General features: G+C 41.4%; 1 protein-coding gene across 3 annotated transcripts in view; it reads left to right on the top strand.

The window, feature by feature from the left end:
* LOC121872297 (galactosylgalactosylxylosylprotein 3-beta-glucuronosyltransferase P-like) overlaps positions 1 to 23,691 on the top strand; it is a 49,905-nt gene extending 26,214 nt beyond the window's left edge. For all 3 annotated transcript variants that reach the window (XM_042374992.1, XM_042374994.1, XM_042374993.1), the window contains exons 2-8: positions 5,037 to 5,234; positions 14,934 to 15,211; positions 18,154 to 18,295; positions 20,582 to 20,733; positions 21,261 to 21,437; positions 21,748 to 21,858; positions 22,681 to 23,691. In XM_042374992.1, coding sequence (XP_042230926.1) covers positions 5,037 to 5,234; positions 14,934 to 15,211; positions 18,154 to 18,295; positions 20,582 to 20,733; positions 21,261 to 21,437; positions 21,748 to 21,858; positions 22,681 to 22,815 — 1,193 coding nt within the window. In that variant the 3' untranslated portion in view covers positions 22,816 to 23,691. The remainder of the gene's footprint in view (positions 1 to 5,036; positions 5,235 to 14,933; positions 15,212 to 18,153; positions 18,296 to 20,581; positions 20,734 to 21,260; positions 21,438 to 21,747; positions 21,859 to 22,680) is intronic.
* The last annotated feature ends 1,022 nt before the right edge of the window (positions 23,692 to 24,713 follow it).

Genomic DNA, 24,713 nt, shown 5'->3' with positions numbered 1-24,713 from the left:
TTTATTATTTTGTGTAATTATTAACCGATAATACTCGTTTAAAAAGACCTTAGTTGTAACGCTAGACGATTTTATTCAGCTCAGTGGAGAGTTAAGGAACATAGTAATGCATTTAAAACGTAAAAATAATAATACCTTCATAATGCGCATATCTTCCCAAAATTGTTAGTGGAGATTATCACAAATTTATATTTTTTTTAGGTTGAGGGAAGGCAAGGGGGGGCAGCATCTTGTAATAGCGATTGAAACGTTAGTAAAATGTTGTTGTTTTTTTAGTTAACACAGTAAGATAGTACGCCGGTAATTGAGTTTGTGAACCAAGTTGGTGTGCGAGGGTCGTCTTGTTGACACTACGACCACTGCCACCACTATTTACGGGGAAACTTGGGCGGTCGGTCGTGATATACTGTATAGAGTGTAGGGGATGTCGTTCCCTGCACACGGTGACTGTACGCCTCTCCTCTACTGCTGCGATAAATCTTGTTTAATGTGGTTAGGTTATAAGAGGGGTGAGTCGACCCCCACGACCACCATAACTATATATTAATACCCAGAGCTGCCCTAAGAAAATTCTGCTACAGTTTGAAAATCAATAATTCCAAATTGAACAACAGGACGAGGCTGTTTTGTTTATCCTGCCTGACGCTACACCCGACACCCGCCATACAGGGTGTTTAATCATCATGTGAAATAAGCTTGGAGTGCCTTACCTTCACGTGATCGAATATTTTCCACGATATATTTGTATATTTCTTCATTATTGTACACAGCGGATTGTCAGGCATTATTCACGGCGGTAGAATTTATTAAGAGAGAAATAAATTTTTCAGGAATTTTAATATTTCTTGATCACTTTCTGGGGAGGATGGTGTTTTTTGTATGTGTGTAGGTTTTTATTCAGTAATTGAAGAAAGATTTCGTGGGTCTAAATCAACTGGTGAAGAGCTATTGGTTCGTCAACTTTTAGGCTGTGTACGGTAATCAGTGTTCCTGTGTGTGTTGTTTAACCTCTTGAGTGAGTCGCTGGTCACTATGGGAACAGTGTGTGGTGATCACTGGGCGAGACAGATAGACGGAAAAGTTAAAGAGAAAATGAAAGAAAGAGAATGAAGAGAGACAGGCAGAGAAAAAAAATAACATGGTGGAAATAATTTTACTCCACCAGTTAAAAATGACCGACACTCAGGCGTGACAGTGAACAAACAGTCATCAAAACACAAAACAAAAAAGTACACCTCTGTAGCCCATAACAAAACACAAAAGAACAAATACTGATTATAAATTTCTCCTTTATATTTTTTCGACCTTCCCACTACGCTTGGAGCCTAGTTGGTACGTAGACCAGAGGAGAGACACTTGTTATTTCTGATATGCGTCTGTAAGTTTATTATTTTATGCTGTATACAAACGAGAAAATTGTTTTGTATTTAATGTTTCACTACACTTTACAACTAGGAGATAAAACCACTATATTATTCGTTAAAAGTTAAGCGGAGCGTTTTTGTTATTTCAGGAAGGTTATATTAAAATGCCAAGTACTCGGTTGAATATTTTATTTTAAATTTAAATGTAGGAATTTATATGACAAATGGTGGTATAAATTTTTCTGATGTGGGTGGATTTTATTGCTGTTTTCAAGCTTTTATTTATGTGGGTTCATATTTCTGACGTAAATAAGGATTCAGTTCATGAGCGGGAGTCGAGAGTTCCCTGGCTCACGAAATGAAATATAAGTGATTGGAGAGACGTAGTTTGACAGTGCTGGGAGGATATGTCTATTATTATTTATTATTATTATTATTATTATTATTATTATTATTATTATTATTATTATTGCCGTTGTTTTATTTTTATTAGTATTGTTGTTATTGTTATTGATTTTATTACTATCATACACTGGATATACCAAAACCAGCTCAATCCTAGAAAACAAATTGGTAGTTGTATTGTGCCTTCTACTCGCCTTATTGACAGCACCACGGTACCTCACTCACACTTTAAACTTACAATTGTAGTGAATAACCTGTCGACATTCTGTGCTGATTTATTACAAGAGAAAATATAACATTGCCTTTACTTTCGTTCAGTTCAATTCATGTTTGTATATTTATCTGTTAATGTTTGGTTAGTAATTTTCTTCAAATAATTACCTTGTACTTAAAGGGATACTGTCTAAGAGTCTATCTGTCTGTCTGTCTGCCTCTGTCATATCTGCGCCAAATCTGACCAGACGTCAAGGATGAACTATGTTAGGTGTCCAATTATCACTTCAACTTGGGGGAGTGGAGGTCAAAGGTCAGAGGTCAGGATTATTGGAAGTTAGATAATCATTTTTTAACTATGACTGGAACGAGGCGTGGTATAAGTAGGGGATTATAGCTCTTGGTGTGGAGGAGTAGCAGTAGGTGGAGGAGCTGGAGGATGAGGATGAGTAGCAGTAGGAGTAGGAGGAGGAAGAGGTGGAGGATGAGGATGAGTAGGAGTAGGATGGTCAGGGGGAGAGTTACTGACACTTGCCAACCATGACAAAACAAACGTGTGGAGGTAAGACGATTCATTGTTCGTGTTTTCATCCCAACTTTTGAAACACTACCACCGTGTTTGTTCCTTCCCTCCACATCTGCTAAGGGTTCTCAGATATCAATAAGGGTTTATATAAAAAAAAACCCACGTGTTTTTATGTTGTGTCCAGCAAGGTCAGGAGCCTCAACACAATAGCGAGAAACATTAAACATTGGTTGGGAAGAACTAAGGCTGGGGGGGTGTTGAGAGCCTCACCAAACACTTCAGCAGTTGACAATTTTTTTCTCTTTCAGTATCTTGGGATAATTCTCTACCACGTTATATAATACAGAATATCTAACCTAACATAACCCTCTATTGAATACTGAGAGATCTATTGGTATTAAGTTTAGCCCTGCGCCATCGCCTACTGCATCTCCGAGCAGGTATCACGAGTTTCCATTCCTGGCGAAGTGTACCTCACCTGGATAGAGAGAGTGAGAGGAAGGGGAAATAAAAGCTCCCCCCCTCCTCACCCTCCCCTCTCACCCCATCATTCAGATAGGTATTCCACCGGACTACAATTTCGTTCATTTAGCGGATTACAAACGATAACAGGAGTACCTTGCTTGTCTTGGTATAGCCCTCCCCCACCACCCCGTGTGATAGCGTAGTAAAGGTGTAGCTATTCAATCACAAACTCCCCATTTTATCTTCCCTATTTCTTGTGGGGTTTTTTCTCAGTTTCATAGTCTAGTATTCCCCATGGCCTCCTAAATGCATTACGTCTCGAGTGGTTTTCATTTGTTTCTTGATGGTAAATGCGTTTGAGGTCGGAATTAGACATTGATGGCGTTTTCTCTTCACTCCTGCCGCTGCCTCCGTCTCGCTCGTTCATTCACTCTCTCCTCTCTCTCCCCACCGTCTTGGTATATTTGTTAGTTTTCCAGCCCGTGTTTTGTTGTAGCCTCCTTCTTCTCTACATCCTCCTCTTGTCTCGTATCTCTTCCTCCTCTTCCTCTCCTCACCTCCTCCCCCTCCTCTTCCTCCCCCTCTCACCCTCTTCCTCCTCCTCTACACCCTCCTCTTCCTCTACACCCTCTTCCTCCTCCTCCTACACCCTCCTCTTCCTCCTATCTCATCCCAATGCTTCCCTGGTCTTGTTTATCTACTGAAGCTTTTCTGTCAACTCACACTGTCTCTCCCAGATTTAAGGAGTACAACATTTATTTAGCTTAAACTGTGTGTGTGTGTGTGTGTGTGTGCGTGTGTGTGTGTGTGTGCGTGTGTGTGTGTGTGTGTGTGTGTGTGTGTGTGTGTGTGTGTGTGTGTGTGCGTGACTGTCCTCGTCCAGATCTGCTTCCAGGTCATTTTGTCTCTTCCCAAAATAACTGTGGGCAGACCTTTTGGCCAGTTGGTGGCTTTGTTGGCCCTCCAGCTGGCTCCACGCCCCTCTCCAGCTGCTCCCTTTCTCTAGATGGCTCACACGGCCCTGCTCAGATGGCTCACACGGCCCTGCTCTAGATGGCTCATGGCCCTGCTCTGCTGGCTCACGGCCCTGCTCAGATGGCTCACACGGCACTGCTCTAGATGGCTCACACGGCCTGCTCCAGATGGCTCACAGCCCTGCTCCTAGATGGCTCACACGGCCCTGCTCTAGATGGCTCAGGCCCCTGCTAGATGGCTCACACGGCCCTGCTCTAGATGGCTCACGGCCCTGCTCTAGATGGCTCACACGGCCCTGCTCTAGATGGCTCACAGGCCCTGCTCTAGATGGCTCACGGCCCTGCTCTGATGGCTCACACGGCCCTGCTCTAGATGGCTCGACTTACGTGGTCAGATGAACACAAAATCCCAGCGGCGAAAACACAAACATTTAATATAGATCCAGTAAGAAAAATCCCAGCAGATGACAATCCCAGCAGAGATGATCAAGCGGTGCAATTAATCTCAGGGCAAACTCATAACAGCATGCTCTTGTTGGTGGTTAGGTTAGGTTACGTTAGGTTTTGTTGGGGTTAAGTTTATTTGGTATGGGTTAGGTTAGATAAGTCTGATTAAGTTGCGGCGGGTTAGGTTGTTACGGTGGGTTAGATTAAGTTAAGTTTGAGTGAGTTGGATTAAATTTCGTTGGGTTGATAAAGTAAAGGTTACATTAGGAATATTTCTCTTCGGTTGTGCATATCTCTGTCTCTCCTTCCTTCCTTCTTCCTTCCTTCCTTCCTTCCTTCTTCTTCTTCTTCTTCTTCACCTTCCTTCCTTCCTTCCTTCCTTCCTTCCTTCCTTCCTTCTTCCCTTCCTTCTTCCTTCCATTTCTTCTCTTCCTCCCTTCCTTCCTTCACTCCTCCCTCCCTCCTCCTCCTCCCTCCCTCCCTCCCTCCCTCCTCCCTCCCTCCTTCGCCCTTCCTCCCTCCCTCCCTCCCTCTCCTCCCTCCCTCCTTCCTTCCTTCCTTCCTTCCTTCCTTCCCACCATGACAAAACAAACCAAAACAAACAGTACACCAGCACCTCACCTCTGGGTACTCCTCCTTCAGGTATGGTAGCGCTCTTCAGGACGGTGGTCGGGGTGAGCCTAGTAAGCGGCCTGCTGGTGATGTTGCTATGGTCGGAGCAGCAGGTGGGCGTCAAGACTCCCGCCCACATACACTTCCACGCCCACGCCCGCGGTATCCCCGAGGGCGGCCCCAACTCGCAAGATGCTCAGGATACCGCCCCGGACTCAAGCTTCCAAAGTAAGTGGTTCATTGTTATGTTGGATGTGTGTGTGGGGGGGGGGGCGTCCGTACCTCCGTCTGGTAAGAGAGAGAGAGAGAGAGAGAGAGAGAGAGAGAGAGAGAGAGAGGACCCCACTGATAGTGTTATACGCGCGTGAGGAATAACTTTTACCTCTTTAACTTCCGCTAAACACAACTAATGATTGATTCTTGTTAACCCTTATTTAAAATCCACACTATTTACAGGTTAGGTTATGTATATGGAAGCACGGACGATTATTTAGAGTTTATTAGTAATTTTTATTGGTGATTTATATACGTGTTTGGTGGGGTTATATAAGTCATTGTATAAGTTGGTCATAATTCAAGATGTCGATTGCTCTCTCTCTCTCTCTCTCTCTCTCTCTCTCTCTCTCTGCTTCCCTCCCTCTCCCTTTCCCTACTTGTCTCCTTCCCTCTCTTCCTTCTTCTCCCTCTTCCTTCCTCCTTCCCTCACTCAGCTAGACAACGGAGTACGTGCTTGCAACTAAGTGACCTTCCCCTCTCGTTCTTCCTCTTTTCCTGCAGAGATACACTCAAGGTACATGACCCAAGCTGTGACTTCCCCTCCCTTCCTCCCTCCCTCCCCTTCCCTCTTCCCTCCTTCCCTCTTCCCCTGCACAGGATAATAACAGCTGCCTCTCGTTGTTAAGAAAGTCTGCCCTAAGGTTCCCAGACCAGATATATTTAGACGTACACAATACCGCCCACGTACACAGTCTTCGCCCATAATGTGCTCTGTAACCCACTGACAGGGAAGAATACAGTAAAACCGGACGACTCGCTCACCGCACTGGCTAACCAATTACCCCAAGAACATGATGGGACAGTTAATTAACATCCGGGTCAGCCATTACTCCCAGGTAAACGAAGACAAATGGTGGTCGGTAATTTCCCTGTAATCTCACCTGACCACACGTGAACAGGGAGGAAATAACCTACTGTGTGGTGGCCAGGTGACCCCTCCCTCCCTCCCATCTCTCCCTCCCTCCCTCTCTCCCTCCCTCCCTCTCTTCTCCCATCCTTCCTTCCATCCTTCCATTCCTCTCTTATCGCTCCCTCCCTTTCTCCCTTTTTCCCTCCATCTCTCTCTCTCTCCCACACTGTCATCGCCCACCACTAATTACTGTACCATCATTATCCTGTCCACAAATTTGGGTAATCTATGTTACAGTTATAATAATAGTTAATCATTACATCACTTAACCTGTTATATAATATTCAGTATCGAAAAAAAATATGAATTAGTTTGGTTTGTCTTATTTATATTTCTATACTGAGGTGTTTATAAAGTCCCTCTATACGTTGACACTTTAGTAAATTATTGAAGGTAAATTTATTAGAGTTTTCATACAATTACTGCAGATATTTCCACCTTTGAGCGTAAACCACTGTCTTTTGCGTTCCTTGTTCATACGGGAGCAGTAAGTCAAACACGGCAGGACGAGACCGTAGAGTTTATGCGTAATTTGTATCAGATGTTCGCTGTAACTGTCTCAGAGTACAGAGACATGTATGGCTTCAATTGTAGATAAAGAGAGAGAGAGAGAGAGAGAGAGAGAGGTAAAAATCAACAGGAAGAGGCGGTGAGATTCTGAGGTAACTTATGTACAATATGGGATAAAGTCTACGGTATTGTCCCACCGTGTTTGACTTACTCCTCATGATAAATGGTGGTTATGTTGAAAGGTTTGGACTATAGGCAGTAAATGTGTTAAGACTTTACTAAATTTGTCTTTTTTTACTCCATTTATAAATTTTTTATCATATATACATAGAAAGTTAGTCTTTAAACTGACGAGGCTTATCTCACAAGACACCGGGACCAACATCAAGGGAATACAGAGTTATGGTGTGTTGTTAGTCATTCTCTTTGACTGCTGTGTGACGGGTGTGTTCTGTTACAGTGTTCCCACATCAGGCTCGGGGCTTATTTGTTGTCTCTCCTGCCACTCCTCACCTACCATCATCACCACCCCCATCATCACCACCACAATCATCACTATAAGCCACTCATCACCACCCATCATCACCACCATCACTATAAGCCATTCTTCACTATGCTCTGATCAGTCCTATCTCTCCCATCACTCTCATAGCTTCTTCCTGGATATCCTACCCCTCTCATCCTATCCTTCCACCTCCTCCTTGACCTCCACCTCCTTCTCCTACTAACCTCTTCTGAAATAACATCCCCTTAAAACATCTGTTGCTTCCCATCTTCTTCATAATATTCATAAACACATTAATCACCAGCTGTCTCGTCTTCCACATCGTCTTATATCCCTGTTTCTGACTCCTTTCATCACGTCTGACCCCACAAATGACCCCCACTTAAAACTTTCCTCTTCCTCCTAATCTCTAATTCTTGATGGATTAATGTAATTATTATCCTTGTGATGCACTTAAAAAAAAACTTTTGCTCTGACTCACTCCCCCCCAAAAAAGTATCCTTACGAGTTTGTGTGAGGTAATATGACACAATGGACGAAGGATTTTGACAACCTTACCGAGACAACAGGAATCACAGTGTTCATTATGACATTTATCGGTCGCCTCCGTGAAGATACTTTTTTGTCGTGTGTGTGTGTGTGTGTGTGTGTGTGTGTGTGTGTGTGTGTGTGTGTGTGTACCGCTCCGTCTTATAACAGTTCTCTATCTCTGTTAGTTAATAATGATTTAGTTCCTCACTGTACGAGCTCTTCTATTTCTCTTGTCTTCCTTCCCCATTATTATGTCCGCTCTTTATTATTCATTTTATTACCTTTTCATCTTTTCTCTTACTTATTCTTCCTACATACATAAGTTTTTAATTTCTTTTTTTGCTTTTTCATTTTCCACATTATATTAACACACACACACACACACACACACACACACACACACACACACACACACACACATCACGTCAAAGCTTTTTAACTAAATTGGCATTAAAAATTAATTCGTCTGTGATATCAACATGGAACGACGGTTGATTGTTACTATAATAATATTTGTGTTTTGATGATATCTGTTCCACTGACACACACACGCACCACTACCTACCTACCTACCTACCTACCTACCTACCTACCTACCTACCTACTCCCCCCCCACCCCCACCCTCACTCACCCTCCTACCAATTACACACGAATTTCAGTCAGGATTTACTTGTTAATGGCCTCGTTCGCTCGTTTGTGTGTTTCCAGTGTTTTTGTATCGCTGTTTTCCTTCAGTCTTTTACTAAATTATATTGTTTGTGTTTGTCGGAAGAGTATTAAGTGTTTTTTTGTGTGTGTGTGTGTTTTTCGTTTTTAATTGTGCTTATACATATGACAGAGAGAGAGAGAGAGAGAGAGAGAGAGAGAGAGAGAGAGAGACACTAAGTTAGTATTGGAAGAGTGAATGAAGAGCGAGTCTAAAAAAGCAGAAGCGAGTTTGGAAAGTGTGAGAGAGTGAGTGAGCGAGTGGGCAGAAAAAAAGAGATAGCTAGCAGAAAGAAAGAAAGAGAGAAAAGAAAGAAAGTGAGAGTGATATATCGTGTGTAATGGGATGCTGGGAGCCTACCATTACGTATTCCAGGATCATCTAGGAAATGATGACCGCTATCCTCCAGGAAGAAATTCACACCCCTTATCACTTTTCCTTCACCACCTTACCCTTACCAGTTATTTCCTTGCCCTTAGCATAATCCCTTTACCCTTAGTGTCTCCCTTCATTCTTCCCCTTAACACTTCCCTCCCCACTCCCCAAGCTTCCTCCCCAAACTCTCCTCCTTGTAAATTTACTTGGCGTTAATACTACTCTTGGGGAGAGTTATGTTATGAGAGACGGTGTGAGAGGTGGGAGAGGAGGGAGATGAGGAAGGGAAGGAGAAGTAGGGAGAGGATGGAAGGGGAGGAAAGGTTTTGAAGCAGTGACGGAGATTGTCTGTCTGTCTGTTCCTGACTTAGTGAGAGACAACTTGATGGGCACGGGATTATCTGTCTGTCTGTCTGTCTGTCTGTCTGTCTGTCTTCAAATCTTCATAAAGTAAGTCTTCAAAGTTTGTTCTCACAGACCTTACTTTATACGGGAGGGAAGGAGGAGGGGAGAGAAGGGAGGGAAGATGGGAGGGAAGGGAGGGAAGATGGGAGGGAAGGGAGGGAAGATGGGAGGGAAGGGAGGGAAGATGGGAGGAAGGGAGGGAAGATGGGAAGGAGGGAAGAAGGGAGGGAAGATGGGAAGGAAGGGAGGGAAGATGGGAGGGAAGGGAAGGAAGATGGGAGGGAAGATGGGAGGGAAGGGAGATGAGAGGTCCCTTACAACACATCAAAACACCATCTGAAGTGTATAGTGATCTTGAGATAACATAGTTGTCCAGTGAGGTGTTTTGTATAGTGTCCACACGATTCTAGGTTAGATTAGGTTATGTTGGGTTAGGTTAGGTTAAGTGAGATTTGGTTTAGTTAGGTTTGGTTTGTTTAGGTTAGGTTTGGTTAGGTTAGGTTAGGTACTGCCGAGCTCTGAGAGGTTCAGGGTTGTTTACATCTTAGTGAAATACATGATTAAAGTTATTGGGCCACAGTGTTATGTAAAGGTAGGGAGAGTCGTCACAGATCACTCGATAACACACGTACACAAGCCGAGGGACACACACACACACACACACACACACATCTGAACACCGTATATAACATTAACGACAAATATCGAAAAACAAACAGAAAACATCAACAAACTGACGGAACTTCAAGACCAACACGAAATGTAAACAGGAATGCAAACAGGAATGTAAACAGGAATGTAAACGGGAATGTAAACAGGTTAATGGTGTGGCGAGAGAGGCACTGGAGGATAGGGTGAGGCCGGATGTAGTGAGAGAAGATGCATAAAGCTACAACACCAGGAGCCAGATGGGTTGGTTAATGGAAGCCGGATAGGAATTCAGGAGAGGGGGGGAAGAGATTCGTGGACAGCCCGGACTTGATAAAAGGGTGAGAGAGAGAGGAGAGAGAGAGAAGAGAGAGAGAGAGAGAGAGAGAGAGAGAGAGAGAGAGAGAGAGTATAGTGGTGTTATGGTGATGTGTGGTGCTCCTTCCTTCTGTCTGTAGCTCCACACACACACACACACACACACACACACACACACACACACACACACCAGGAGGGGGCGGGAAGACACCTGACACCTGCAGGTAATGAGAGCAAACTCAGTCTTATGGCGTGGACGACGGTGAGGCAGAACACAACATAGTAAACAAAACACAAAGTATAGTAACACAAAAGTAAAGTAACACAAAAGTACAGTAACACAAAATTAAAGTAACACAAAATTAAAGTAACACAAAAGTAAAGTAACACAAAAGTAAAGTAACACAAAAATAAGAAAAATAAGGGAAAATAACAAAATAGGCTAAAAGATCAGTAAAAACTAAAATACGGGATAATACGTGTGCCATCCATTGTGTGTATTCGATAACAACAAAACACAGTATCGAGAAAAACCCCACCAGATTGACAAATAATATAAATTGAATAACAACGAAAAAATACCAATAAACTGAAAGTAACAAATAAAAATCATTGTTAACATACCTAAACAAATAAACACAATGAATGTTTTTGTAAATACATATACAGGTGAGAACAAGAATATAAAGAATACATTAATTAATACAGGTACAACGAGAGACTACAGGTAAATTTCCTAACCTCATGTAATAGTAATGAGTTTATTGAGAACAGGTGAAGTAATTGTGGTAACTGTGTCAGTGAAGGAAGCGACAACACGGCAGGTTAATGAGGGGTGGGTGAGGGAGGTAAGGGTGGGCTGGGTGAGGGAGGTAAGGGGAGGGGTGGGTGAGGGAGGTAAGGGGAGAGCTGGGTGAAGAGGGTAAGGGAGGGCTGGATGAGGGAGGTAAGGGGAGAGGTGGGTGAGGAAGGTAAGGGAGGGCTGGGTGAGGGAGGTAAGGGGCTGGGGGTGAACACGATATGGGCGACTTGTGTCCACACACACTGGGAAATTATCCTGTGTGTGAGTGCCTTTGTTTGTGTGTGTGTTGCGTATGTGTTGAGTGTGTTTCGTATGTGTTTAGTGTGTGTTACATATGTGTTGAGTGTGTTTCGTATGTGTTTAGTGTGTGTTGCGTATGTGTTGAGTGTGTTGCGTAGGTGTTAAATGTGTTAAGTATGGTTTCAATGCTAATTATATCCACTTAAGAATACTATAAGCAACGAATTGATAATCTAAAGAATATTAATGGAAACAAATTTGTACTTTTAAACTAGAAATCAAATCTCACCCCACCTAACCTAACCTAACCTAACCTAACCTAACCTAACCTAACCTAACCATTACACTGTACCACCTTGAACTAACCTTTCCATTGTTCTTGTTAATAAAATAAATAGTGTGGAATGGTGAGGTAGTGTCAGTGTTGCCAGATATGGTGAGTGTAGGCTGTACCATACACCCCGTTGACTATCTAGTCCTTTGGGGGGGTTCACGGATCACTCGTTCTGGTAAAACTGTATCTGTGTGTGTATGTTGGTCATGGTCTCTCTGTTATTGACTTCAGTTCCAGTATTTCTTGTTATTTTTCTAGTGTAACGTAATCTGGTTCTATTGTCACGAGGCGATTATATTTATTACTTGTTACTTGCATTTGTAGTTATTTTTTTTATTGTCGTATTATTGTTATTTTTGTTACGAATTTATTTTTGTTATTGTTTTTATTGTTTGTAATTGTTATTGTTTGTTAGTTTATTATTACTGTTATTATATTTTATTTATTTATTTTGGTTACTGTACTTGGGTCAAACACGAATACTCACACCTCGTTAAACTTGGCAGATACGTTTTGCTTTTGGAAAGGTCAAAGGTGAGGGTCAGGACGCATACATAAGACGATTACCACACACAGAGAGACAGACCTGACCACTGTGTATACTGCATGTGTAAAACAGATTAAAGTCTGTGTAGGTAATAGACTTTTGAGAGAGGTATTAGGTGGTGGAAGGTTTGGCTATTGTGTGCGTGCCTGTCAGTTTGTCACCACCTTCCTCATGACTTGGCTGCTGGCACTGTTTTGTTTATAAGGTACATACATACATACATACATACATACATACATACATACATACAGGCAGATACAGAAGCCGTTGTAACTCTTATCATTTATAATTAAATTGTCAACGTGAAATCGGTAATACTTAAGGATTAATGTACCCACAGAGAGAGAGAGAGAGAGAGAGAGAGACCAAATCCCATAGTTTCACGGTATTTTCCAGACGATTTTTTTTGGGTTTACTCTTGTGACACAAACCAGGATAAACAAAAAGCATTGTTTACTTTGTTCTGTGTCGCTAATGGCTCTGTTTACCTGTCCGTGATGGTGACAGAGCCGGTCGGAAAGTTAACGTCATCGCCCATAACAGTATCACCTCTTGATTAACCACCCTCCTGCTTGTTTCACCTGAAGATTAACCACCCTAGCGCTACCTGGGAGGGTTAGGTTAGGTTAGATTAGGTTAAGTTAGGTTAAGTCAGGTTATGTTAGGTGAAAATAATTTAGGTTACTATAATGTTGTATCTCTCTATCTACAGTGAAAAAAGAAAGAAAGAAACTGACAGAGAGACAGACAGACAGAAAGAGACAAACATATATAAAAAAAGAAAAACAAACAGACGAAAACAGAAAAAAAATGCCAATGACTTTTTGACGATTTCGCTATTTGGTAATGTATCGGTTTCCTCACCAACTCCTAACTCATTATGAAAACGTAATTGAAACTTTACTCGTTAGTTGTGCAGCTTCATGACCGTGTGTGAGTTTATCTCGACGTTGGTGAAGTTGTAACTTTTCTAATTAAGGTAAAAAAAAAAATAATAATAATTCTCCAGAAATGAAAAATACATTTGTCCCGCTCTCTCTCTCTGTGTGTGTATTGTTATTGTGATGTGTTGGCACGGGAAATATTTTACCCCGCTGCCTCTTATGTCATTGTTTATTTTCTGTTTATCTGTCATTATTGTTATTTTTTTTCTACCGATTTTTATATATTGTGTTTGATATTATAAACATTTAATTTTATCTGTTATCGTTTATTTTTTATAAGAATTACACTGACATTAACCTTAACTAGATACGTTCACTTAACTCCAGACAAAGTTACATACTCTTTTGGTAACGATGCTGTGTTGTAACTCTACCCTCCTACTAACTGATATTAACTTTCAGTGTTATTTAACTTATTGTGATATCATTGTTTTGGAGTGAGTCTTAGCTGATGACAAGAAGTTTATGGTTAAGTTAGGATGGGATGGGCTGGGATGGATTTTTCATTTCTCTGAAGTTGAAATTTATGTTTACTGATAGTCGAATACAGGGCCTCTCTCTCTCTCTCTCTCTCTCTCTCTCAAGATGTTATTTACCTCAAGAGCGCAATAGCCAATGGGAGAGATTCATCCCGTGCACGAAAAAAAAAAGGTTTATGCCCCCTTCACCACAGAGTGCCACCATTACCACTAGTGCCACTCTCAGGAGCCAGTTAGTGCCTCACATAATAAGGGTTGAGTGCTTGCTTCATACAGAGGACCAAACCAACGCTCTGTTCTCCATCCACCAGCAGTTTATGTTATGGAGTCATGCACTTGCTTATCTTCCTGTATTGCGTCTCTTGTAACTCTGCTGTGCCCTGTGTGCGTGTGTGTGTGTGTGTGTGTGTGCGTGTGCGTGTGTGTGTTTGGTAAGGAATCAGGATACTCTGTATATATTTCTTTCCACAATAGTAATACCTTCCTATTTTTTTTTTCATTATTCCATTTTCTCTTATTTTTCGTCTTCGTGTGTATTCCCGTTTTCTATGTTATTTTAGGGGTGACTTGAATGGGTTTTTTTTTATCATGAGTAAAAATCCTTCCCCACTGACCATTCCTCTTCTCCATTTCTCTCCGCCTACCATCTCTCACCCCCACCCCTCCCCTCTCCTACGTTAAAGCTATTTTCTGGTTGGTATACTCGGCCTTGCCCATCCTGCCAGATTCTCAAAATAAACAGAAATAATTAAATGTCAATATCAGCAAGTCGGTCGCCTCATTAGCGTGTGATGGGACCTATTCCATGGCTAAAAGATGAACCACTTGTGTATGTCTTGATGTGCTGGCTGATTTATTATTTATATTCTCATTATTTAACCTGTTTATCTCCTTACTTACCTCTCTCTGTCTGTCTATGTACTGTATGTGTGTCTTTCAGCAGTACACAGGTTTTCCAGCAATCCAGGAAGTTGGCGTCATGTGCCCAGTAATTCCTCTTCTGCGATCTCAGGTGTTAAAGCATAGATACCAGATAAACGAGACGAAAAATAACAAGTGTGTTCAACCAATCTATTTCAACCTCCGCTCACAGCAACATAGTCATGCGTTCCCTGTATTGTTATTACCACATGAAGACGTCTAGTTCTCGGTAGTTGGAACCTCTAGTAAAAGTGTTGAATCCTCTATATAAAGATTCCTATCCCTTATGATTTTGTCGATGCTTTAGTGTAGTTTCAAACCTTATGATGTATTTAAGATTTTATATTGTCGTTGAAGCTCATTCATAACAGTATATCATCTTCATTCTCCAGGTGAATCATTATTCATAGGTATCGATTCCCAGTCCGTGTTCTCAAGGTAAATTTTTTCTTCTTCTTTATCTTTTCTTCGTCAGGTTTATCGGTGAAGTTCGGGGCGCCACGGACTGTTCTCTCCTCACATAATATCACCTTTCTGGGGAATAAGACAGTGGAGGCTGGTGTGACGACTTCTCCTGGGCACCACGAGGCCACCGGCCAGTCAAGCCACGTCCCCGCCCAGGCCAGCCACGCCCCCGACACCACTACCTCCATCAACGGCAGCAAGTTAGTTTTCACCATCGACCAGAGCGACCCCAGCCCCGCCACGCCCAAAATCTACGTCATCACGCCCACATATCGACGGCCTGAGCAGGTACTCAATTATACCCCACACACACACACTCTTGTTATTGTAGCTCCTCGTGGCAGTAATGTTTTAGACTCAAGAGGGTGAACGGTCCCTTTTGAGAGTAGTGATTTAACCCTTTGTATATAATGACTTAAACCTGTGAGGGTGATGACTTATCCCCGTGAATCTGGTAGCTTAAGTCATCACACTCAAGGGATTAAGTCATCACACAGGAGGTTAAATCACCAACACTCGAGGAATTACCTCCTGGCCAGTTAACCTCTAGTACTACCTCCACACCATCAACACCACTAGATTACCCTCAAAAATGACCGTAAACTGCACCAATAATCACTAGAGGTGGTCAGGTGTTATATAGCGCGGGTTGGTCACTCACACACTAGACTGGTCGACTGGTGACGTATCTCGTTGTTGGACAAGAGGTTGAGGGATCGACCCGTACCTCACAACTGGTGCCAGGGAGGTGGAATAGAGTGTGTGTGTGTGTGTGTGTGTGTGTGTGTGTGTTTCACTGATCGTACGTCCATTATTATATAGGTAAGGTTAGGTTAGGTTAGGTTAATTTACGTTTGAGTACAGTTAGGGTAGTATAGGTTATGTTTGGTCCAGGAAGGTGAGGTTAGTATAAATTAGATCTAGTGATGTGATCTTGAGCTAAATTCATGTACTCTGCAGAAGATAACATAGGGATGAATTTCCACCTGCAACAGACTACTAATGAACACACAATACACCTGTTAGAGAACTTCACTTTCTCTCTCCGTAACAGTGAGAAAAGAATCCTCGGGCTGTCTCTATATGGTAATGAGTAGACAAGAGTTAGGGTCACATCTCTTCCCCAATTTAAAGTTAATCGAACAAGTGGTTAAAAGAATGATGCTGGAAACATTTCTTGAGTGAATAGGTGGAGGGCCGGGTGAATGGACTGGTGGATGAATGGATTGGCGGGCAGGTGGGTGGATGAACGGACGGACAATGACTTTGAGTCCTGGGCTCTAGTAGCTGTAGGAGACGATGACAAGTACACTCTACCGCCTACATTCCTGGTCCACCTACATCCTGGTCCACCCACACCCCTGGTCCACCTACACCCCTGGTCCACCTACACCCCTGGTCCACCTACACCCCTGGTCCACCTACACCCCTGGTCCACCTACACCCCTGGTCCACCTACACCCTGGTCCACCTACACCCTGGTCCACCTACACCCTGGTCCACCCACACCCCTGGTCCACCTACACCCCTGGTCCACCCACACCCCTGGTCCACCTACACCCTTGGTTCAGTACTGTATGTGTGTCTTACCACCACTCTCACTCAGACCTCTATCGATGAATGAGCAGCTGACCATGAGTGTGCAGATGTTGTTGTTCTTCAGTGTAGCTTCCAACTCCTCCGTATCATGAAGGGCCAGTGTTTTTATTGTGATTTTTTACCCTTAAGTGTACTGTATGTCCTAAAATGCCGGAGACTTTAGTGTATCTTAAAATTCAAGGGAGGGTATATAGCCTGAGTCAACTTCCATAGACGTACGTGAACCCTGTAGTCTTCCCGGTGTCTCCTCCCGTTCCTCACCTAACTACTTCTATTCCTTTCATCATCAACAACACCATCATCTCATATTAACACACATTCACACCCCTCCACCCCAGCAGCGCCACCATCACCACCACCTTACAAGATAGTGTCGTTTGGTACAGTCTTCCGGAGGCTGTGGTGGTGGCCGTCGTGTTTGGCTTCGGGCGGTACGAGGAATTCTTTTTAAGGGGAGCGAGGAAAGCGCTGAATTTGTGTGTGAATGTTAAACAACCGCGTCGCCCCAATCCTTCTCTTCCAACAGACGTAAAAGAAAAATGTTTGAATCTTTTTTTTTTTTTTTACAATTGGAATTTCATGTATTTTTATTTTTATTGTTTTTATAGCAGATTTACCATGTTTTTGTTTTCATGAGTGACGTGGGTTAGGGAGAGGCTTGTATACTCTTTAGTGCTGTCTCCTGTATTCACATTCAGACACAAACTCTTACTGAATCTCTAACCTTCGGATGTTGTTCCGTATAACGAGTATAACACAAGTTCACATAGTCGGGATAGAAAGCCCGATGGTTATACCTGTGATGTAAAGACCTGTGAATACTAACTGACAGGTAGTATAGCTCAACTCCATAACGCTGTCGCTGCATTTACTGATAAACTGGTACAGTATTACCAACTACATCAACTGGACACAAAACCCAATCTAACCCCATGTAGATGTACGGGACACTCAGTACTTGGTGGCAGTAACACGGGTGATTGACGCGGCACAATATCCATATCGACACAATTGGCTGGTTGTGTCAGGGATAGTCTGTTTGTTTGTTTTGCTTTATGTCAGAGAATTAATTATGTAGGTAGTGTGGTGGTACAGTTGTTCTTCCTCTGGGTAATATACTAATACTAAGGCTTTGTTTTTATCATAGTACAACACACGTACACAAATATATGTAAACTCTGGAATTTTCTTACACACACACACACACACACACACACACACACTCTCCTAGGTTCTTTTATGTGTGCACTATATAATGGTTGCCCCTCGTGTTTGAGGATGGCCGTCACTAGGGCCTCCTAGGTGTGAATTTGTTTAGTGTAGAAGCTGTCGCCAACACAACAACCACACCCTGAGTTAACGAAATATATAGCATATTATTATATTCGCTGTACATAGACAGTGCAGGTATACAAACAGTGGTAAACAATATGTCCAATAAGCTCGTATCCATTCGGGTACAAAGGTTTCAAAGTTATTACAGTAACGCTCACAATTGCAACACACACACACACACACATGTATATTGTACAGTATGTACTGTATTCCACACATATTCGTACACAGAAAAAAGTAAAGGGACTTATTGGTGTGGGTAAAAACAGCTGTTATTTATTATTATTTACACACAGGTGGCGGAGCTGACGAGGTTGGCCCAGACTTTAATGCTGGTACCTAACCTACACTGGCTGGTGGTGGAGGACGCTGTCGCCCCCACCAGGAGAGTGTTGTCCTTCCTCGACACCTGCAGCGTCCCCCACACCTACCTCCTCGGTGAGTCATGGACCTTCCCCAAACTACTTTAGATATATCCCAGTATTTTGGTGGAAATATTGTTTTTTTAAGCATATAATTACTTTGTTTACACCTAAGGTGTTGTGCTTTAATCCAGACTCTTAACTGTGTCCATGGTTATAACACACACACACTCGACACTGCTACCTGTAGATGTAAATTATAGTCAGACAGTGTTTTGTCTTCCCGTTAAAGTCACCTAGTGTTTACTGAACACACTCAGTTGAGCTGTTTTGTAATGACACCAGTGCTCGTGTTGGTCCAGACATCAACATGTACAGTACAGTCGCCGATGACATACTCTGGACACGTCTGGTAGCACCATCTATGAGTACAGTAATGATGCCAGACGTCCACAGTATTTCGTTGGCGAGGATTGTTTTAAAGCGTTGGGCCGCCACCTCTCATGACTAAATAACCTTCATGAGGGAGAAAAATCAACTATGTTTAAATATCATACAAAGGTACTACTCTAATTTATGCTGATTAAGGTTCTGGGTTCACAATTTAAAAATTTGGTTAATTAGAGTTAATTAATGACCTTTGAATTAATAAAGATATTAAAAAAGTAAATTACGCTGTGCCCGTAAGTTTTAAATCGTCTTTATGTACATTTTCTAAAAAATATAGACTGTCAGGGTGTTTACTGGTGGATAACCTGGAAAAGCCAGGGAATATTACAAATAAACCTGAAATTTTATGTGAATTCAGTTCAACTTCAAAATATTGTTATTTTGACAGCAATTTTACCATAAATTAATGATGTACTGTATAATAGGTAAATAATTAAACTTTTAGGAACAAATTCCAGTAAATATTCCACTCCAATAACTGAATTATTTGTGTACCTGTCATATTTCATGTTAGCGATGAAATAACCAAATATTTGGTTATATCTGCTAATGCTGCAATAAGTATTGTTAGAGATGAATATTGTTCTTATAATTAAGTGACTTAAGTGGATTATTCCACATATTAATCATGAGTCATATAGGTGGATCAGGAGTGTGATTTTGTATTTATTACATTGTTTTTTTTGATGGATTACTGGCGTTTTTTAATTTTTTTTTTGGTAACGTCCAGGTCGACCCACGTGAATCGCAAAAATCCAAGGAGAAAGATATGGAGGTCATGGTCTTTGCCCATATTCATCACTAGGCTTGGGGGTCATAGTCTTTGCCCATGGTCATCACTAGGCTTGGAGGGGGGTCATGGTCTTTGCCCATGGTCATCACTAGGCTTGGGGTGGGTCGCTAAAAGGTCTTCATTTTCTTGATTAATATCATTATCATCATCTTTCAATTTACCAATAGTATATACATATTATTGAAAACCTCTAATTTTGTTATTCTGTTGTAATAAATACCGAATTAATGTACAGTCTCGTTCAGGATTCTTCGAACACTGCTGGAAACAGCTGGCAACTCGAGGCCGTTTGTTTACTCAATTTTCAATTTCAATTGTTTATTCCTTGATAGAGGAAGCGGGATCCTAGTGCTGTCACTAGGTACCTCTGTACAATGACACCAGAAGCATCTGGCAAGTGTGACAAGTATATACAGTATAAATATTATAAAGGGGTTTACTAAAGCCTAAGGAAGGAAGGAAGGAAGGAAGGATATTCCTTTAACACATAATCAATATTATTTACAAAATATCTGGCCAGTATGGGGAGGATCATCGTGTCTCCGTCAGGGGGTTGTTTGTTTACTTTAGTACGTAGTATAATACGAAACAAACAACCCCAACCATTAATTAAGCAACAGGGAACTAAGTAACCAATCACCGATCACTTTTACATTCATTCTTAATTCTTACTACGTACTATAAAACAAACGGCCTTGAGTTGCCAGCAGTGTTCGAAGAATCTTGAACGAGACAAAACCTGGAATTTTTAAGATTTACTCCTGGAAAATACAGGGAATTTTGTTTTGTCTGGGCAGTAGACACCCTGGTATAGGATTAGTTCTTGTTAAGGACATTATTCTTGCGCCAAAATTTAAAGAAAGATGTAGAGGAATGGAGTTTTAATGATAATTTTTAAATGGCTGTTGGAAAGACATTAATTTTCGCTTTAGTTTAAATAAATTATGGATGGTGATTTAGGGAGTGGTTATTGTGTGCTCTCTCTCTCTCTCTACAAAATTAACCAAGAAACAAATGAAATATTAATCTATATACCAGAGTTTGTTGTTGCTAATAAGCCACTAATAAATAAATGCTATGTTCCTTATCGTCAACCACCATCCCTGGCTGGACGGCAAGGCATGGCATCAAGACGGTACAAGGGCGCCAACAAACCCCGTGGGGTCAGTAACCGCAACGCTGGCCTCAAGTGGCTCAAAGGACACGCCAAGGAAGGCATCATCTACTTCGCTGACGATGACAATACCTACGACTATCGCATCTTCCAGGAGGTGAGTGTTGTCTGCCTCCTCCAGCCTTCATGTGCTGCCCAGGTTAGGAAGAGGTGGCTCGCCTCGTGTTGGGTGAAGGTATTATATCTTACTTTTCCCCTCATTCTCATTTTCTCTTTCCCCCTCCCTCTCACACTCTGAAGGGTACCACCACTTGTTGCAATCATCACGAGAAGTTAGACACATGTTAACTTCAGTGTCAAGGATGTAACTAATACACTGTTTATAATTTCTATTTCAATGCAAAATATAGGAAGAATAGAGTCCCTCTTCACCTCAACGGAAAATGATAGTTGATGTTGAAACTGTATTGAAATAGAAGTTTTTATTTATCACGGATGAGTGTTCACACCTAACCCAACCCAACCTCACCTCACCCCACCTAACCTCACTTAAATTACCTTCCCTCCCCTTCCATCACCCTACCTTACCTCGCCACCCCTACCCTTCCCCTCCTCTCCTCACCTCCCTTCCCTTCACCTCCCTCCCCCACTGTATAGTATACAGAATACCACTTGTGTCGTCAGATCCGTGAGACGAAGCAGGTGTCCATGTTCCCTGTGGGTCTGGTAACTCGACTCGGAGTGTCTTCCCCTATTGTCTCCGGCGGGAAGATCATCGGGTTCTACGACGGTTGGATCGCCGGCAGGAAGTTCCCCGTCGACATGGCTGGCTTCGCTGTCAACGTTAAATTTTATCTTAAGGTCATCATTAACTTACATACATAAGAAGTTGTTGGTTTACATACTATTTAAATATTTGTTGTTACTGTGGTCACTATTTTCTATAATTCATTTGCATATTGTTTAGGTTTTTCTAAGTAAATTGGTAAAGCATTCTGAATTGTTAAGCTTTGTAAATTGGCACGGGAAACTATTCAGCTTTGTACAATGTCACTGTGAATAATTAAGCTTTGCAAATTGGCACTGTAAATTAGTCTTTGCAAATTGATATACTGTAAGTTATTAAGCTTTGTGTGTACTACATTACTAAGAGAAGTATTATGAATGACAGAAAAATGCTCCTCTGATGCCGTACAATGTTGGCTTCGAGGAGGACGGTTTTCTGAAGGCACTCAAGATCAAGCCTGAGGAGATCGAACCATTGGCTGACAACTGTACCAAGGTGAGGCTTAACTCCTTCAGGCACTCTTAATACCTTGGCTTGGTCTCCTCTCTCCTTGGTCATTACATAGACACATCACTCGTTCAGTCATTCTTTCATTTTTTTTTCACTATGTCATTCAATCGGTGACTCACTCACTCACTCACTCACTACCTCCCTCCCTCCATCACTCACTTCCACTTTCCCTCTCCCTCATTACCTACAACTCTCATCCCTTCCCTCCCCCAACTCAGTCACTCCCTTACTCACTCCTATATTACTTCCCTCCCTCATTATCTACCTCCATAACCCCCCCCCCCCTGTACCTGTACCTATTTTTGAAGATAATATATAACAACCATTCTCCTAACAGTCTACACACATTCCAAAAAAGTTTCGCTTACGGAGAGGTTCTATGAATTTCAAAATGAACACTACGACTCCTGTTGTCTCGGTAGGGTTGTCAAAATCCTTCGTCTGTTGTCATATTGTGTCTCACAAAATCGTAAAGATACTTTTTAGAGTGTGTGTATATTTTGTTAGAATTGTAGATTTGGGTGTGTATTGTAGCTGTTTGATTAATATGCTGTATTGTATAATTAACTCTAAAATAGTCATAGATTTGATATACAGTACACTGACCTTTTATATTCATTGCAAACCATTGAATTGGGTCCTTAGAATTTACAGTTAGTTTTTTTTTTTCACTTTCTCCTATATGACAAAAAAAGTCAGATTTTTACCTTGCATTCTATAATTTGACAGATAAATCAGATCTTTACCGTGTCTTTCATAATTTGGCAGATAATTCCGCTTTCTACCTTGTCTTCCATGATTTGGCAGATTCTTGTCTGGCACACCCGGACAGTCAAAAGTCTACCAGCCCTGAAGATGCCCGACTCAGACAAGGTCACTAAAACTAACCTCAACTATCTCAAGTCACAGATGGTCTTTCAGTTGCCTTATGGACTCTCCTAGTTAAGGCATCAAGAAGAGTCCCTCACCTCCACCTTCCTCCACCCCTCAGCGACCGTAACTGCAGCCTACACACACACACACACACATAATTAAGGGTCTTTGGTTTTGTCATTTGTATAATACTGCACTACATAATGTATTGAGGGAACAAGGGAATATTTTGTAGGAGGTAGTACAGTATTTAGACATCTTTAGTACTAACTGTAGTCATCTTTATCCTCAGTACTGTAGTTAAGCTTTTATTTTTATTATTATTTAGATTGGGCTGTTTTTATTCTGATGGACTAAATGTGTATGTTTATGTATGGATGTGTATGGTGTATAATTACCCCAATTGGATGTGTATGAGTTATAATTATCTCAATCGATAAGATAAAGACAAATTTCATGTTTGAGAAAAAAATTTACCAATGAAAATCCTTTAGGCAGAACAATAATGAATGAAGGGTTTAACGTATAGGCATTTATTTCTCATCGATAATTAATTAGTTCATTAAAACACTTAACTTCACAGCTTCATTCATTCACTCATTCATTCATTATCATCAAGTTTGTAGATCTGGCAACGATGAGACTTGTTTTATATTTGTCTTGAAACACCATCATGATTATAGGTTGTCTCAAAAAAATGTTAACAAACTTATGTCAACAATGCCTGGTAAGTATGTATACATTTTTTTGTGAAACTCCCTTAAAACTCCTTTCCCCGCCAGTGTCCTGCTGCACAAAATGGACCAGAAGTTGACGCTTTTATTTTCTCTAACTTTCTCCACTTACTTGCCTTAATGTATTCACTCAAGGGTCTTATATAGAGTAGGCTTGTAGGATACAGTATCTCTCCAACTTCATGTAAAATTATTATAAAAAAAAAAACCCCATAGAATCGAAATATAAAAGTTGTCCCCAAATTGGTACTGTATTATGGTTAGGCGAGTGGGTGTAGTAGAGGGATATTCTCGGCAGTATATAGGTTATTTTTAAGTAATACAAGTATAGACGCCACTCAAGCTTTCAATCAGGCTATCCAATCACTTACAAGATCTGCTTTAGGTAGGCCGCTGTTAGGTAGTAGTCAAGGAGAGTTACTACAAGTACAGTACACAGTTAGACCACCACTATGACTAACACGTCTACAGGAGGAAATATTTATTTAGTTTGTTATACAGGTTATTTACCAACAACATATGATGGATATATTAGGTGGGTAGCAACATGATGGGTTTATAATAACATTGTAAGAGAATGAGTTGATAATGTTAAAATAAAAACTATACAAACTGTACTGTACATGACAACAACAATAAGAGTTGAACTGTTTACAATACAATAGATGTTTTGTATATACCGTGATACATGGGAGTCAGGGAGTGATATTGAGGCACACTCCATGCTAACTAGTTACAGTCTTCAGTGCTGTGCGATTCAGTGTTGTCTTTGTATTCCTATCGTAGATGTACGAACCACAAGCTGACAAAAGTAGTATTAAATAATTAAAAGTAATGTCCATATATGTGAACTTCCATGTTTTGTAGTGACGCAAGATTTTGATAAATTTACTTATTCGTACACCCACATTAAAAGAGAAACTAGATTAAAAATTATACCAAGTTTGAAGGCTTTGTTAAAAATCATCGTTTGTGTATGACAGATGCCTGTAACTTAACACTTGTGTGAATTATTATTATTATTATTATCTAAACTACAGTGATTCAGGTTATATAAAACAACCAGTACACGAAGAGACAAGACCACAGCCTAGCTTAGACCAACACCACCATTGACCCACTCAATAGGATTTACGTCTAGAAGAAAATTGAGTCTTGTATCTATCTACAGTACTTCTCTAAACACAATAGTTTTATAAAACACTTTACACAGCCTGGTATAATGTGTTAGCT

The sequence above is a fragment of the Homarus americanus genome, unplaced genomic scaffold, assembly GCF_018991925.1.
Source record: "Homarus americanus isolate GMGI-L3 unplaced genomic scaffold, GMGI_Hamer_2.0 scaffold5589, whole genome shotgun sequence".
Lineage (NCBI taxonomy): Eukaryota > Metazoa > Arthropoda > Malacostraca > Decapoda > Nephropidae > Homarus > Homarus americanus.
The sequence above is the reverse complement of the archived record's forward strand: the minus strand, read 5'-3'. Positions and strand labels throughout refer to the sequence as shown.